This window comes from Buceros rhinoceros, unplaced genomic scaffold (assembly GCF_000710305.1).
Source record: "Buceros rhinoceros silvestris isolate BGI_N320 unplaced genomic scaffold, ASM71030v1 scaffold2513, whole genome shotgun sequence".
NCBI lineage: Eukaryota > Metazoa > Chordata > Aves > Bucerotiformes > Bucerotidae > Buceros > Buceros rhinoceros.
Window position 1 is genome coordinate 69,819 of NW_010404011.1, and position 12,759 is coordinate 82,577.

Genomic DNA, 12,759 nt, shown 5'->3' on the forward strand with positions numbered 1-12,759 from the left:
GCAGCCAAGGTTCACACTAAGAAGGGGAATGAGAAAAGAGTGAAATCGAGCCACAGACTGTGCTATTAGAAGACCTAAGATTGGATGTGTCTCCCTTCACACCGTGACCTACCTTTCACTGTTCGGGGTACCATGGACGTTCAACAAAACCAAGATGTTCTAAGAAAGTTTCACAAATCCCCTTCTCCTCCGTCCAGCTTAAATAACTCCTGCCCCTCGTGAGTAGTTCCTCTCCCTCGTTAGTAAGATGGATGAGCCCACTCCACCTGCCATCGAAGGACAGGCACTACACCACCACATGGGATACTCGGTGCCAGCCTCACACCTCCTTTGCTCCTGCCACTGGCGGGGCTAGGGAAGGCACAAGGACATGGAAGCAACAGTGTCTTTAACAAAAGCTATTCAAAAATTTACATTGGATGTAATGGTTCCATTTACAAAAACATCCTGAAGCTCAGCAATCACAGTGGGACTGGTCAACATGAAGCATGATGTAAGAACATTAAAACTGCAAAATAAATCACACATGTTAAAAGCATAAATGTACACAGAATTCAGCTTTTGTGGGCATATTTATACCCGCCCAATTAAATGATCACATACTAATGTTTCTGCAGGACTCTGATCTTACTTAGCACATGGAATAGGTTTTAAAAAAATCTCCTAACTGCTCTAGCTGAGTATACACTCTATATACACTCTATGAGTTGATGCTCTTCGATTCCCTACCACATTTGATCCTATCAATGGATGCACTGCCTCATCCTAGAAATGCAGTTCACTGTAGTCAAACTGGTTCCCATGTCCTCCATAGAAGGACATTCCAACACACAGCACCAGGAGAACTCTACTCACACTGCTCAGTGCTTCTCACTCCCCAGAGGAAGCAGTTCTTTTTAATTCTTTAAATATGAACTGATCTGCCTTAAAGCAGTAATAATCACTTCAAAACTTCTATTCAGAAAATAAACAAATGAAAAAAATAAAAAGTGTTGCAAGTTACCAAGTTGGTTTCAACATCCAGAAAATGTCATGCTGAGGCATACAAATGAAATAAAAGATGCCTGATACCTGAAACTCTATGTGATTTCAATTACTGTATTTGCATACCAAAATATTAAAAGACAATATATGGTTAGTGGTAGAAACTTCCATTCTCTTGGTCCTACTGAAAACAGCATCCTTACATTTAAAGCATTTCACAGTGCATCACGAATTTTCACGGTAGCATAAGGTAATAACCACCACGGTATCACAGGCATGGCTCAAGATGAGTTCCCACAGTTCAGCGCAGGATGCTCTGCACTTCCGCCTTACGAAAACCACATACTGTGCTCCCGTAGACATTTTTGGAGAGATGCATTTAAATTATATTTAACTTCTTCATGTTAGAGATCTTGAAACTTTTGATTTTTTTGTTCACAGCTGCTTAGAAGAATCACTAAATATTTCATTATTATGCTCCCACGTGTAAGAGGTTTCACGTGACACAAAGTCTTCCACACTTGCACATCAAGCACAAACCACCAACCCTTACTGCATTTCGCTGAATCTCAGAAAGCAATGTCTGACTTGCCTAAGTCAGGGCATAAACTAACCTCTATATGCTAGCACACTGTTTAAAGGTTAGCCGGAGAGGCTCCAAATCGCTCTCTAAATCACTAGTACTTTTCATAAAATTTCTTTTTTTCATTCTTCTACGTCTAAGTTTCTCTCTCCTTTTACCACTTCCTGAAGTAAACTTCCCAATTCAAACACACAAAAGCAACACGAAATTGTCTTTTTTCAGCACAGAAAATTGTGGGAGCAATACAAAAGCTGTGAGAACATCATTCTGTAACTAAGGCAGAAATCTTTTACTCCGCTTTTGTTTTTAAAACAGCTGTTTCTTTTCTACATGAAATTTAAATTTATTAACAAATACAAGCTACTGCCAGGCAGTGGTTGTGCTGCAGCAGGACAGGTCGGGCTTAGAATTACAAGAACAGAAAGATAATTCCAGCAGCATCCTCATCCCATAATACTCAGACAATATGGCAACCTGCGCCAGCCTCCTCATAGTCGAGAGCACAGACAGTGGTGAGGTTACTGCGTAACTCTTTGACCAAGTTAGCTGATAAAACTAGATAATACACTTCACTAAATACTAAAGTGCTTATAAATGCAGCCAGTGGACTGATTAGCAGGAGGTCATGACAAGCACGCTGTGCTGTTAAGTAACAGCACAGAAAAAGAAAGACTTTAAATATCAGTTGGGAAAATAAATACTTCGCTTAACATGAGGCTCCCACTGCATGAGCATCATTTCAGAAAAACACCTTGCTGAACCAGATGTTTTTTCTTTACTGCAGAGATATAGTTGCCTGATAGCAAAGGATCCACAAAAAACTCACAATTTCCATGCACTAAATCTGCTTTATAGAAATAATGAAAAAAAACAACAAACCCCCCACACCGCCCTCACAATAATACTGTGTTTAAAGATTAAGTGAAAGCAACACTTCTCAGAACACCAAGCACAGGGAAATCCTGAATTAAAAAGCTACTCACCAAGGAAATGAAAGATCTATATGAACACTTCTAGTAAGGCTCTATACCCACACTACTCAACAAGTGCTCGCTCGCTCTTTCTCTGTGAGATACTGGCTCAGTTCCTAATGGCAAAAATCCCATTGAAAGTGAAAAAAAATCATGGTTTGAAGGTGACATTATCGTAAAGATTATTTGTTACAATTTGCATTGGGAAGTAGCTCGTCGTGTATTGCAGCTTGGTTCCCAGTGCCATAAATGGCGGTACAGCACTAAAATTATGTCACCTATTTAGAAAGGTACAAGCAAATTAGCAAGTGGTAAGAATTAAACCCATCGAAACCTCCCAGGTATTCAAATCATGCTATTCACAAGGTAAAGCAAGTACACAGATACCTGTTATCCAAATAAAACTACTTTATGCTAAAAACTTGTCTTTTGGGAGCAATTCTGACCTCTGATACACACGGACAACACAACTAATTTCAAGCGAGTGTTCTGCTAAGAGCAGCATTTTCTCTTGTCCCCTCCTCCTTAACTGGAGTACGTCCAATATAAAATCATTAAGGTTCATGAGCCTTACTGTAAAGTGCACTTACCGAAGCTGGATTATCTTCAGCTTCCACGCCAAAAACATTCCGTCGTTTCACTGTCAGCAAATCAAGATCTTTAGTATCATCATCGTCGTCATCGCTGTCATCTCCAAAGAACTGCACAGAGTCTGGGTTTGGTAGCTGGCTTGGTACAGGAACTTCTTCCTCCGCCTCCTCCTCAGATACCTCTTTTGATTCATCCTCAGACACCTCTTTTGATTCATCCTCAGACACCTCTTTTGATTCATCCTCAGACTCACCACTCTCCTCAGCACCTTCACTGGAAGCAGAACATTCCTCAGTTTCTTTCCTCCTCTCCTTGTCCTTTGTTTTGTTAACAGACACCTTTCCACTGACATTAGTTCCACATTTCTCCACTCCTTCCTCATTCATTGAGGAGAGGGTATTTTTATTTTGCTCTGTCTCGTTCAAGTGATCCATCCCATCAGCTGCCTCATTCGCACACATCTGTTTCCGAACTTTCTGAAGAAATCTCACACGAGGTGCCATTGCAAGACCAAGTGACCTAAAACACAGAATTAAACACATAAATTACTCTGAAAGGTTAACACACAGAATTTGACTACATTAAAAGCCCTCATCACTCGACGGCAAGGCTTTTACCTTTAGAGTTGGCAAATGATTAAGAAATAAATTCTAGAGTTCAGTCATACTAAAAACCTGAACAGATGAGCCAGCTTTCCTCTCCACCAACTATAAAGGGAAATAGTAGTTTTCATTAATTCAGCAGATGCCATTCAGAGCCCAATCCTACTTCAGCTGAAGTTACAGCTATTAGATTTTCATGCTAGCATTTCACACACTCTTTTGGGATAAGAGATGTGCAAGGTTTTCTCATAAAGAGAGGCAAAAAGCAGGTGAGTTATTCACTGAGATTTAATAGTTAATTACAGTTAATAGGACACTAAAAACATGCTAACAGCACAATGTAGGCTTCAAACTACGGTAGCCTTTAAATCACAACCCGAATCCAGCTGACAAACCAAGAAACAACCCTGGTTCATATTTTGATGTGAAATGCAGTAACTTCTGGGGAGTACGCTCTTCTAGAAAGGCATTTTAAATCAGCTCCTAAAAGCAATACTGAAACCAATGCATTATTTTGCTACTATAAACGAAAGCACAGCTGACAGTTCTATTCCTCAACAGAAACGGAGGCAGCCAGACATCGTCACTTCCTAACACTGATCAGGGAACGCAAAGAAGTAACTCAACTGAACACCTACAATGCTCAGGTACCACCTTCAATTCAAAGCAAGTTGACAAAGATTTTCAAGGAAATAAGTTAAAAGAGTAAAGCTCCAAAGAAAGAACATTGTATGGCTTTAAGAATTATACCACTTTTGTTTGCTATTGAATAAGGAAAACAATCAAAAATTAGTAACCATTTTTTTAACTTAATTCTAATGAATGGTGTATCAGACTTAAAATACTGCCTTTTTCTGAGGTTTGTTAATTACGTGTATATAAAGACCTTGAGTATATTTACATCAACACCATAACTTCACTGTGCCTCTATTTGGTTTGGGTGAAAAGCTGGGCATCTCTCTTAACTCTTCAAAAAGACGGAATCTTAGACACTCAGAGCAAAATCTGTCCTTGCACAGAGCAAATTAAACAGGAAATTTAAGACCAGTACAATCTTTCCATTTTTATGTGTCGCAAGAGTTCCTAATGTGCACCTAGAAGATTTCCAGTCCTTCTTGAAATATGAGCCAAGTTGTAAAGAATCTGAGGTCGCTTCTGCAGAACTGCTGCACAATTTTATATGTTAGTGCTTCATTCTAACATTAAGTTACAATGTTTACTAAATACAAGACATATTCCATTAGCAAACGTCTTCAGAATTATTTGAACACATAAAAACACAGCACAGTGACTTCTTTTACTGTAGAACAGGTTTAGACAAAGATTTAAAATAGCCTGAAGAAAGTTAAATATACCCAGAAGCTATTTCAAGAGAGGAAATCTGCATTACTTGCCTTGCAATAGATGCTACATCCACATTTAACATGTTTTCAAAAGACAGGATGAGCAACCGCTGAAAACAGGAGAAATCGGATCAACTGAAGTGACACAAATCTGAACTAATGGGCTTTCCAGATGGTCTGATTAATAACCAAAATGAACAGAGAAATTGCTTTTGCTGTGTTATTTATTTTACTAGCCAGCTTTAGCCCTCTACATCGAGGAGCTCAGGTGCATGGTACTCTGCTAATAATAAGGAGGGCCAAGCTAATGAAGAGTTTGAGACAGGATCAAAGAAATAGACAAAGAGGATGTCATGGTTGGGAGACAATGACTTAGAAACCGAGCTATAGCCCTCTTTACAAAAGTAAAAGAAGCCTCCACATTGCAGTTGCAGGCCCTGGCGCTCTTGGTACCTGAGCCACCCTGACACCTGCTCAAAGGGCAACAGAGCAGAGCACAAGCAAGAGAGATTTCTAGAGTACGTTAAAGTCCATCCCTCCAAGTTAGCTGGATTAGCCAACCCCGCGAGGCACTCTGCTGGAACTGCTACTCGTGCATATCCAAGCACATTTGCTTCTAAGGTGAGTGAAGGTCAATAGCACGCTTGGCTGCAAAATGAGAAAAGGTAGTTCAAGATGCTAGAAGAAACGAGGATGATGACTAAGGGAATAATGACCCTGGAGAGGAGACTGCAGCTTGCTCAGAGATCTGTATGGCAGGATCAGAAAGCTCAGCAGCTTATAGAAGTAGTTACAGAAAGCTCAAAAGGGGATTGCTGAATCTCCAGGTGGTTGAGGGGTAGATAGATGCACGAGAAATGTCCAAACTCTAATCACCGGAGGAAATACTGAGGTCCGTATGAGCATAATGAAACTGAGATTGACTAGGTAACAACACGCGAAATACTAAATCTGGTCATTTATCCTGGTATTACCCATTTCAGACCTGACAACACCTGCCGCTACCTACTGCTTTGTAATGCTGATCTGTAAACAACACTTGCAAAATTAGCCAGGTACTAATTTGTGTATATCAGACATTTCCCAATAACTTGGCTTCAACCTATTTTATATTCTCTACACACTGATACAGGGATAAACAGAGAAAAATACGATGCGTTCCTCCTGGAAGACAAAACAAAATTCATAGGCAAAATTACCTTTCTTGGCAGTCCCTTAGAGCTGTGACTAACCTGTCCATCCAACACACTCACCTGTTAAGATCTGCCCCCGGAGACTGATACATATATGTTAGCCTTTAACAAAATGAAGTGTCTGAGAAGTAAAATATTTCAAAATCCTGCCTCCTCTTTACCTTGTCTCCTATCCAGGAGGCCAGACTAACTAATTTTCCTTTCCACCCTGTTGTTTGTTTACATTTTCTTGTTTTCAAAGCTATCCTTTGCAATGAAAAGACAAATGTCTCCTTCATGCAAGCACCAAGGTTCTTCCTCCAGCAAATTATTCTTGATAGTAATTTGTAATGAGAGGATACTGGAGAAAATGCTAATGTACCATAGCTTAAAAGTAATCCATCTCTACAACACGTATGTGTATAGACATGCATGCACACACTTTTTATTTTATATACATATTGTTTTCTAGACATGATATATAATAATTTTATATAATACATAAAAATCAAAAAGCTTTTCTGCAGCCTCAATCAACAGAGCTTAAGAGAATCTCAGTACACAGACATGGCAGGCGAGAGAGCAATGGAGAAAGTGGGCAACAGCCTGACAGACTGAAATGCAAACCTGACAGGGGCGTTAAGCAGCCTATATTCTCTGCAGGATTTTTAGTGGAGTAATATCTATCAAGCCAGCAGTAAATCTCCACAGAAAGGCTGAACTACTTTTCAGAGAACACACAGCAGGTAAAGGCAAGGAAGGATTCTCATTCCAGGTTTTGCTACAAGTTTGTGCGGAGAATGCAAACCACGGTTGCTGCTGAATGCTGAATTCAAGCATACCAGACTCGGAGTGCCTTTCAGATAAATTAAGCTGACTGATCCATTATACCAGTGGATGTGCCTGAATGGAAAGCCGGGGAACTGAAAAGTGTATTTAGGTACACTAGCAGTCCAGGGAGTGGGGAAGAAGAGTGCCAACAATCTGTTCACTTAGAGCAGAATCCCAAATTATCTCCCTGATTTATTATCTTCTGACTTCTTGATTGTGCTTCCATATATTTCACAGTCTTGACTAAATGCCTCCTACCCTCTCCAAACAATTGTCAGGTTTCTTCCATTAAAATAGAGAAATGACTTACTAGTAACTTTGCAAAACTGGAACTAGAATTGACTTTGATGAAGGACCAAATCCTGGCACAGTGGCCTAAGAAGAACAGAACTGTAGGGTACTCTGACCACATCTCTGTCCAGTACCCCTTACCTTTAGCACAGTAAGACCTACAATAACATTTTAAAGCCCCTGACAAACCACACAGGTGAAGGGCAGGCAACGCATGTATTGAAATTTTTCAAAATTCTGTTAGTTCTCCTTTTTAAAAATTTCGCAGTCCATAAGGTAAGAAAGTGTCTTTTCTAACAGGCTTATGTACCTTAAAAAATGTAATCGTTAAGTACAGCACAGCAAGACCAGGTGTTCCACAGTCCTGTAATTTGTCACATTTTAGTTCATTATGCCACATGCTGACAAGCTGGAAGACTTAAGTCTTCTCTGTATGAAATTCCAGAGACATAAAAATTAATTTATTATGCACCTTTGAGCACCTTCCTGCTCCTTTCTGACTACCCTGTGTCCCATGAGATTATTAAAATCTTCACATCTTAAAACAATCTCAGATGGTTGTCATCTGTAAAGTCCATCTGTGAAGATTTATCTCCCTCCCACACAAAATGTGGAATGGTACATAAGGTATAAAAAACAGACATAGTAAAACAGATGCTGTTCAGCCCAGTGCAGATGTTTTGTCTTTACTGAATTTTCTGAAAAGTAATTTATGTCCAAGGAGCAATGTCCCAATCACACTCAAGACGAGACTGCAATATATCATCTTCAGATATTCCAGTTCCTTTTTAAATAATACACTTTACAGGTCAGCATTTAGCTATGAGGCTGCAGAGTGAATCTGGGGAAAAAAAACCACCAAAACCTATTGTTCTCTATCCTTTTACTTCACAAGTACTGTCTTCTATTTTATATAGCAAATGGATTTTCTGCTGCAAGAGTTATTTCTCTCTAGAGAAATAGCTCTCTAGCGATATATATAAATATCGCTAGAGATATATTGTTTTTACACAGAATTTCTAGTTAGTGTCATTGAAAATATGAAAAGCCCAGCATAAATATAAAACTTTAAAAACATTACAAAACTGTCCAATTCTGTGTGTTAACATATGCAAAACAGCTATTTAAAGCTATCACACACTGCAAAAATTCACACTACAGAGATTTCACTTTCTGAGTTGATCATACTTACAGGGCATATTCTGCTAGAGGCAACTTGAAAACATCAAATACTTCCTTATTCTTCATTAAGAAAACTGAACGCAAGTAGGATACAAAACACTGAAAGAAAAATAAAACCGTTTAAAAAAAAAGGAAACATTCAATTATCAACACATGAAACTACCATACTGTTGCTCTAAATGCAAAATAGCATTTCATTATTAACTGATCTAACATTGATTTCAGACTGAACTTCTTTTACACAATACTCATCAGCCAAAATTTGTCAGTACTACAGAAGTGATGCAACTTCAAGAATTGCTATTGATCCATTAAACGCACCTTAATTAGCTAAATTTTCCACAACAGTATGTTATTTTCCATAGAAAGAAAATACGGCGTATTAGTCAGAAGGAAACATCACTGATCCACTTCTTCAATCTCCAGCTCTTCCAAATGTTGTATGCTATTCTGATACGTGAATTATGTGGCAGGAAGAACAGACTGTGTTGCCATCAGGCTGAGCTGTCCTGACGTTATTTTAGCCGTTAACAGAAAAGTGATTCAGCTCAGTGTAACTGCTTTAACCGTGGCCTAAGATAATTCAAATTACCTTGCATTTGCCATCACCTCATCACACACAGGCAGTCAATGAACGTAACCCAGCTGACCAACATAAATTCACTACACAACATCTAAGAGCTGTCCAAAGTTGAAGTTTCAATGAACCCCAGACTTTCACAAGAAAATGGCAAGCACTGGATAACAGAGAAACTCCAATTTGTGTCACGTTTTCCCTCTATCCTTCCCAAAAGGAAAGATTCTTATTCTTCTCAGGTTTCTTTTACAGTCTATTTCTGCCTATAAGCAGCAGCATAAATAGAGGAATACTTTAAATATGAGGGGAAAAAAAAAAAAATCTCTGTTGTTCATAACCTAACTTCTGACAGATGCCAAAACTTCTACCATGAGGCTTAAATCAGCAAACATCAGTAACAATAGCAAATTAAGCTCGTACGGTTAAATTCAAGCATACCGTTATCATACCCTTATTCTGCTTTGAACAGGCACCTGTCAGAGAAAATTAGTGTATTAATAATACATGTGGAATTTAAAAGAAAAAAAAAATCTATTTCTTATTAGCCAGAGGCAGAGGAAAAGACCCATCAGTTCAGAGCATCGATCTTTTATGAGGATTCTTTAAATGCTTGTAAGAGAAAAAACATATCCAAAGGTGAAAAGAAAGATGAGACAGTAAATTAAGTCATGTCATAAAGTCCTACTTTTCCCCTTGGCAAACTGAAAGAAAAGCTACTAATTGTAAGATACGGAGAGCTAAGAGATCTACTTTTCAAGCTGCCCAACACTTTGTTACAGAAGTAACTTTTCATTTGCTTATTTTTCTAGGTGTTAAGCTTTTAGGTAAAGTTTCCTGCCCAGATTCTGTCTTTCAATTAACGTTAGTAGTGGAAGATGCTAGTACAATCCATTCAGCTGCTACCGAGAACGAGGTGTGGAATAAAACACCCATTTGCTCACATTAGATTATTAATCATTTTACAAAAATAACTAGAATGTTTAGGAAAAGGCTTGAAATTTGACAGATCTTATTCATCTATTGCTGTCTAGCAAGCAGTGACAAAAATAAAGGACAGAGTCTCTTTTTTCTCTGTAGTGACAGATGGAAAAAAGGCAGGTTAAACAAGAAGTATCTTTTCTGCGAATCTGAGAATGGCAGATCTGGAGATCTGTGTGAGTCACCACGGGCCACTCGGTAGAAATCTCATTCTGCTGTTGGATAACATATAATGCATAACATCCACTTACTTGAGTAGTCTATCTTTGGCACACATGGTCTAGAAATTAATAAACTATAGATAAGGGGCAGAAAGAACACACCTTTTGACGTGTATCACACCCTATAATAACTAAGAATGAACCACCAAACAAATACCAGATATTGCAACTCCCATCTACCAGCTGTCTGGCTGGGCTCAGCCCACTGAGCCTTTGACATTTGTCATGGACTGTATGCAGGATGGTGTTGCTCTGTGTTCAAAGAAATGGGCACCTAATTGAGTTAAGAGGTTTCAAAGACGATACAACAGAAATATAATGATGATTAAAGTCTTCAGCTGACTTCTTTATTTAATTTTAGGCACTGCAAACACTTCTAGCAAAAGATATTCCCTGCTCCAAGAGCATGCACTCAAGCAAGAAAGGCTGGACATAGCAGAAAAGAGCTGTTCTACTTTACAAGTACAGAAAGAGCAAATGACTTCTTCAATTTTTATTTGATTTCAGTATCTTCACTTCAACCTCCTTCTAAAACACTGGCATCTCTCTGTCATCTCAGTTCTCCTAAGACCTGGTCACTCTGCATCCACACACTGGACAGCTGAAGCAGAACACATTTAGTCAGTCTGAACTTTTTCCCTGCTCTTTTACCAACTGCTCTTGATACCACTTCCAAGTGTTTTTAAAACAACAGAATGATACAAAAATATTATATGAATTAACTTATTCTGTTATGGACAGTGTTAAGATTGGGCATCAGAAACATATTACAGCTCTATTACAATAGTAGCTAAAGGCCTCCAAACCCTAGATTACTCTACAAATCCAGAAATATGTAGTATTTCTACAAGCAGCAAGCACTATGCTCTACTAATTTGCTACATTTAGCTTTTGATTTATTGATGTATTTTGTGGATAACTGTTTTCACTGCTGGTAAGTGCTGTTTTGACAGAATTCAAAGTAACTGGCGTGACTGGAATCTCAGGCTGTAACACTCTGCACATCCCTCTGGGTGCAATGAAGAATTTAATGGACAGACACCACTCCAGTGTCCCAGTACTCCCTACAAAGCAACTACCAAGAAACACACATTCTTTTTTGAACTGTTTTCTCAGAACTGGATGAATTGACATATTTAATATTAAAATTACAAGAAATACCAAAAAGGCAAGACAGCCCATGAGAGGAACTGCAAAGGTTTCAAAGGAGCCTCAATCCGATTCACTCACTCTCAGAACAACAGCAGAGGAACCACATCCTACCAAATGAACCACGTCCTACCAAATGAACCACAACGTTTACTGAGGCAACTAGTAATCAAGAATTTTTTTTTTAAACGAAGTAAAAGCATCTTGAAGTAAATCACCAAGGTTAGAGGACACAATCACTTAGAGCTGATGCCCTCAACGGAGGAAACTACATCCGACCCGAACTTCTGTGCGTAACTGTGCTGTTTCACTGCTATCTGATCCATTCGGGGAGGGAATTTACTTCTTAGAAATGACAAGAATTTGGCAGCTTCCAACAGACAGGCTAGACAGAACTATGCCTGTGCCTTTGAGAAATCTCGCATTCCAGACAAGGATCCAAGGTCAGGATTTCATTTGCATTACTTTTATTCGCATTGATATGGAAGACTACTGGGGCACATTTGCATAGTATGTCTGAACACTCCATTTTAAATCTTATTAAGGAGGGACACTTCTATGATAAACCACTTGTCCATACTTCAAGATTTTCAAAAACTTAATGTACATACAGTTTGTCTGCAAAATGACACTGCACTGCTAACCATAAAGAGAAAACTGCAACAAAAACGGTTTGAAAGGGTAATTAAATGGCAATTAAAAAATTTTCACCGTAACTTGAATTTTTATCTGTAACTATGACTGACAGCCCATATTTGATTTCATTCTTCCGCTATTTTGAAACTTTATCATTATTTTCTTTTGTCCAATTCCGAATGATCTTAAAAAGCCAAAGCCAGAAACACAGAGGTTAGTATTTTCATTCCAAGTGAGATGATGCTGGCTTCCTTCTACTCTCGTCCTCCTCAACCAGCTGCTCTGTCACCTCTGATACAAACCGGTTTAACTGCAACTTCCTGAGGCAGTTGCAGATGATCATAATATGTCACATCTGGCCTGTGCAACATCAGAGTGAAGCATACTGCCCTGGTTTGAGCTAGAGCAGAACTCGTTCTGTCCGGTGATTTCACTGTTCAGCTCAGTCTCTGCTGACTAACTGCACTGTCTGCAGTTAACGGCAGATTTTTGCAGACTTTGCTCCTAGCAGTGACAGCGCTGGATGTTTACGGTTACTGCCAGGGGTCGGGATGCAGAAAGGCTCTTGCTCATCCTCTCTGCTGTGCAGACCAAGGTCACTGCTAAATCCTGTGTACTGCTGAGGGGGTGCAGTGAGTTAGCGGCTGG

At 39.1% G+C, this 12,759-nt stretch overlaps 1 protein-coding gene across 1 annotated transcript in view; it reads right to left on the minus strand.

Annotated features, from left to right (window-relative positions):
• Positions 1–12,759, minus strand: part of DDX10 (DEAD (Asp-Glu-Ala-Asp) box polypeptide 10) — a gene marked incomplete at both ends in the record, with an annotated part of 93,880 nt that overhangs the window by 49,053 nt on the left and 32,068 nt on the right. Inside the window, 3 exons of the mRNA XM_010133199.1 lie at positions 3,129–3,308; positions 3,357–3,648; positions 8,561–8,649. Coding sequence (XP_010131501.1) covers positions 3,129–3,308; positions 3,357–3,648; positions 8,561–8,649 — 561 coding nt within the window. The remainder of the gene's footprint in view (positions 1–3,128; positions 3,309–3,356; positions 3,649–8,560; positions 8,650–12,759) is intronic.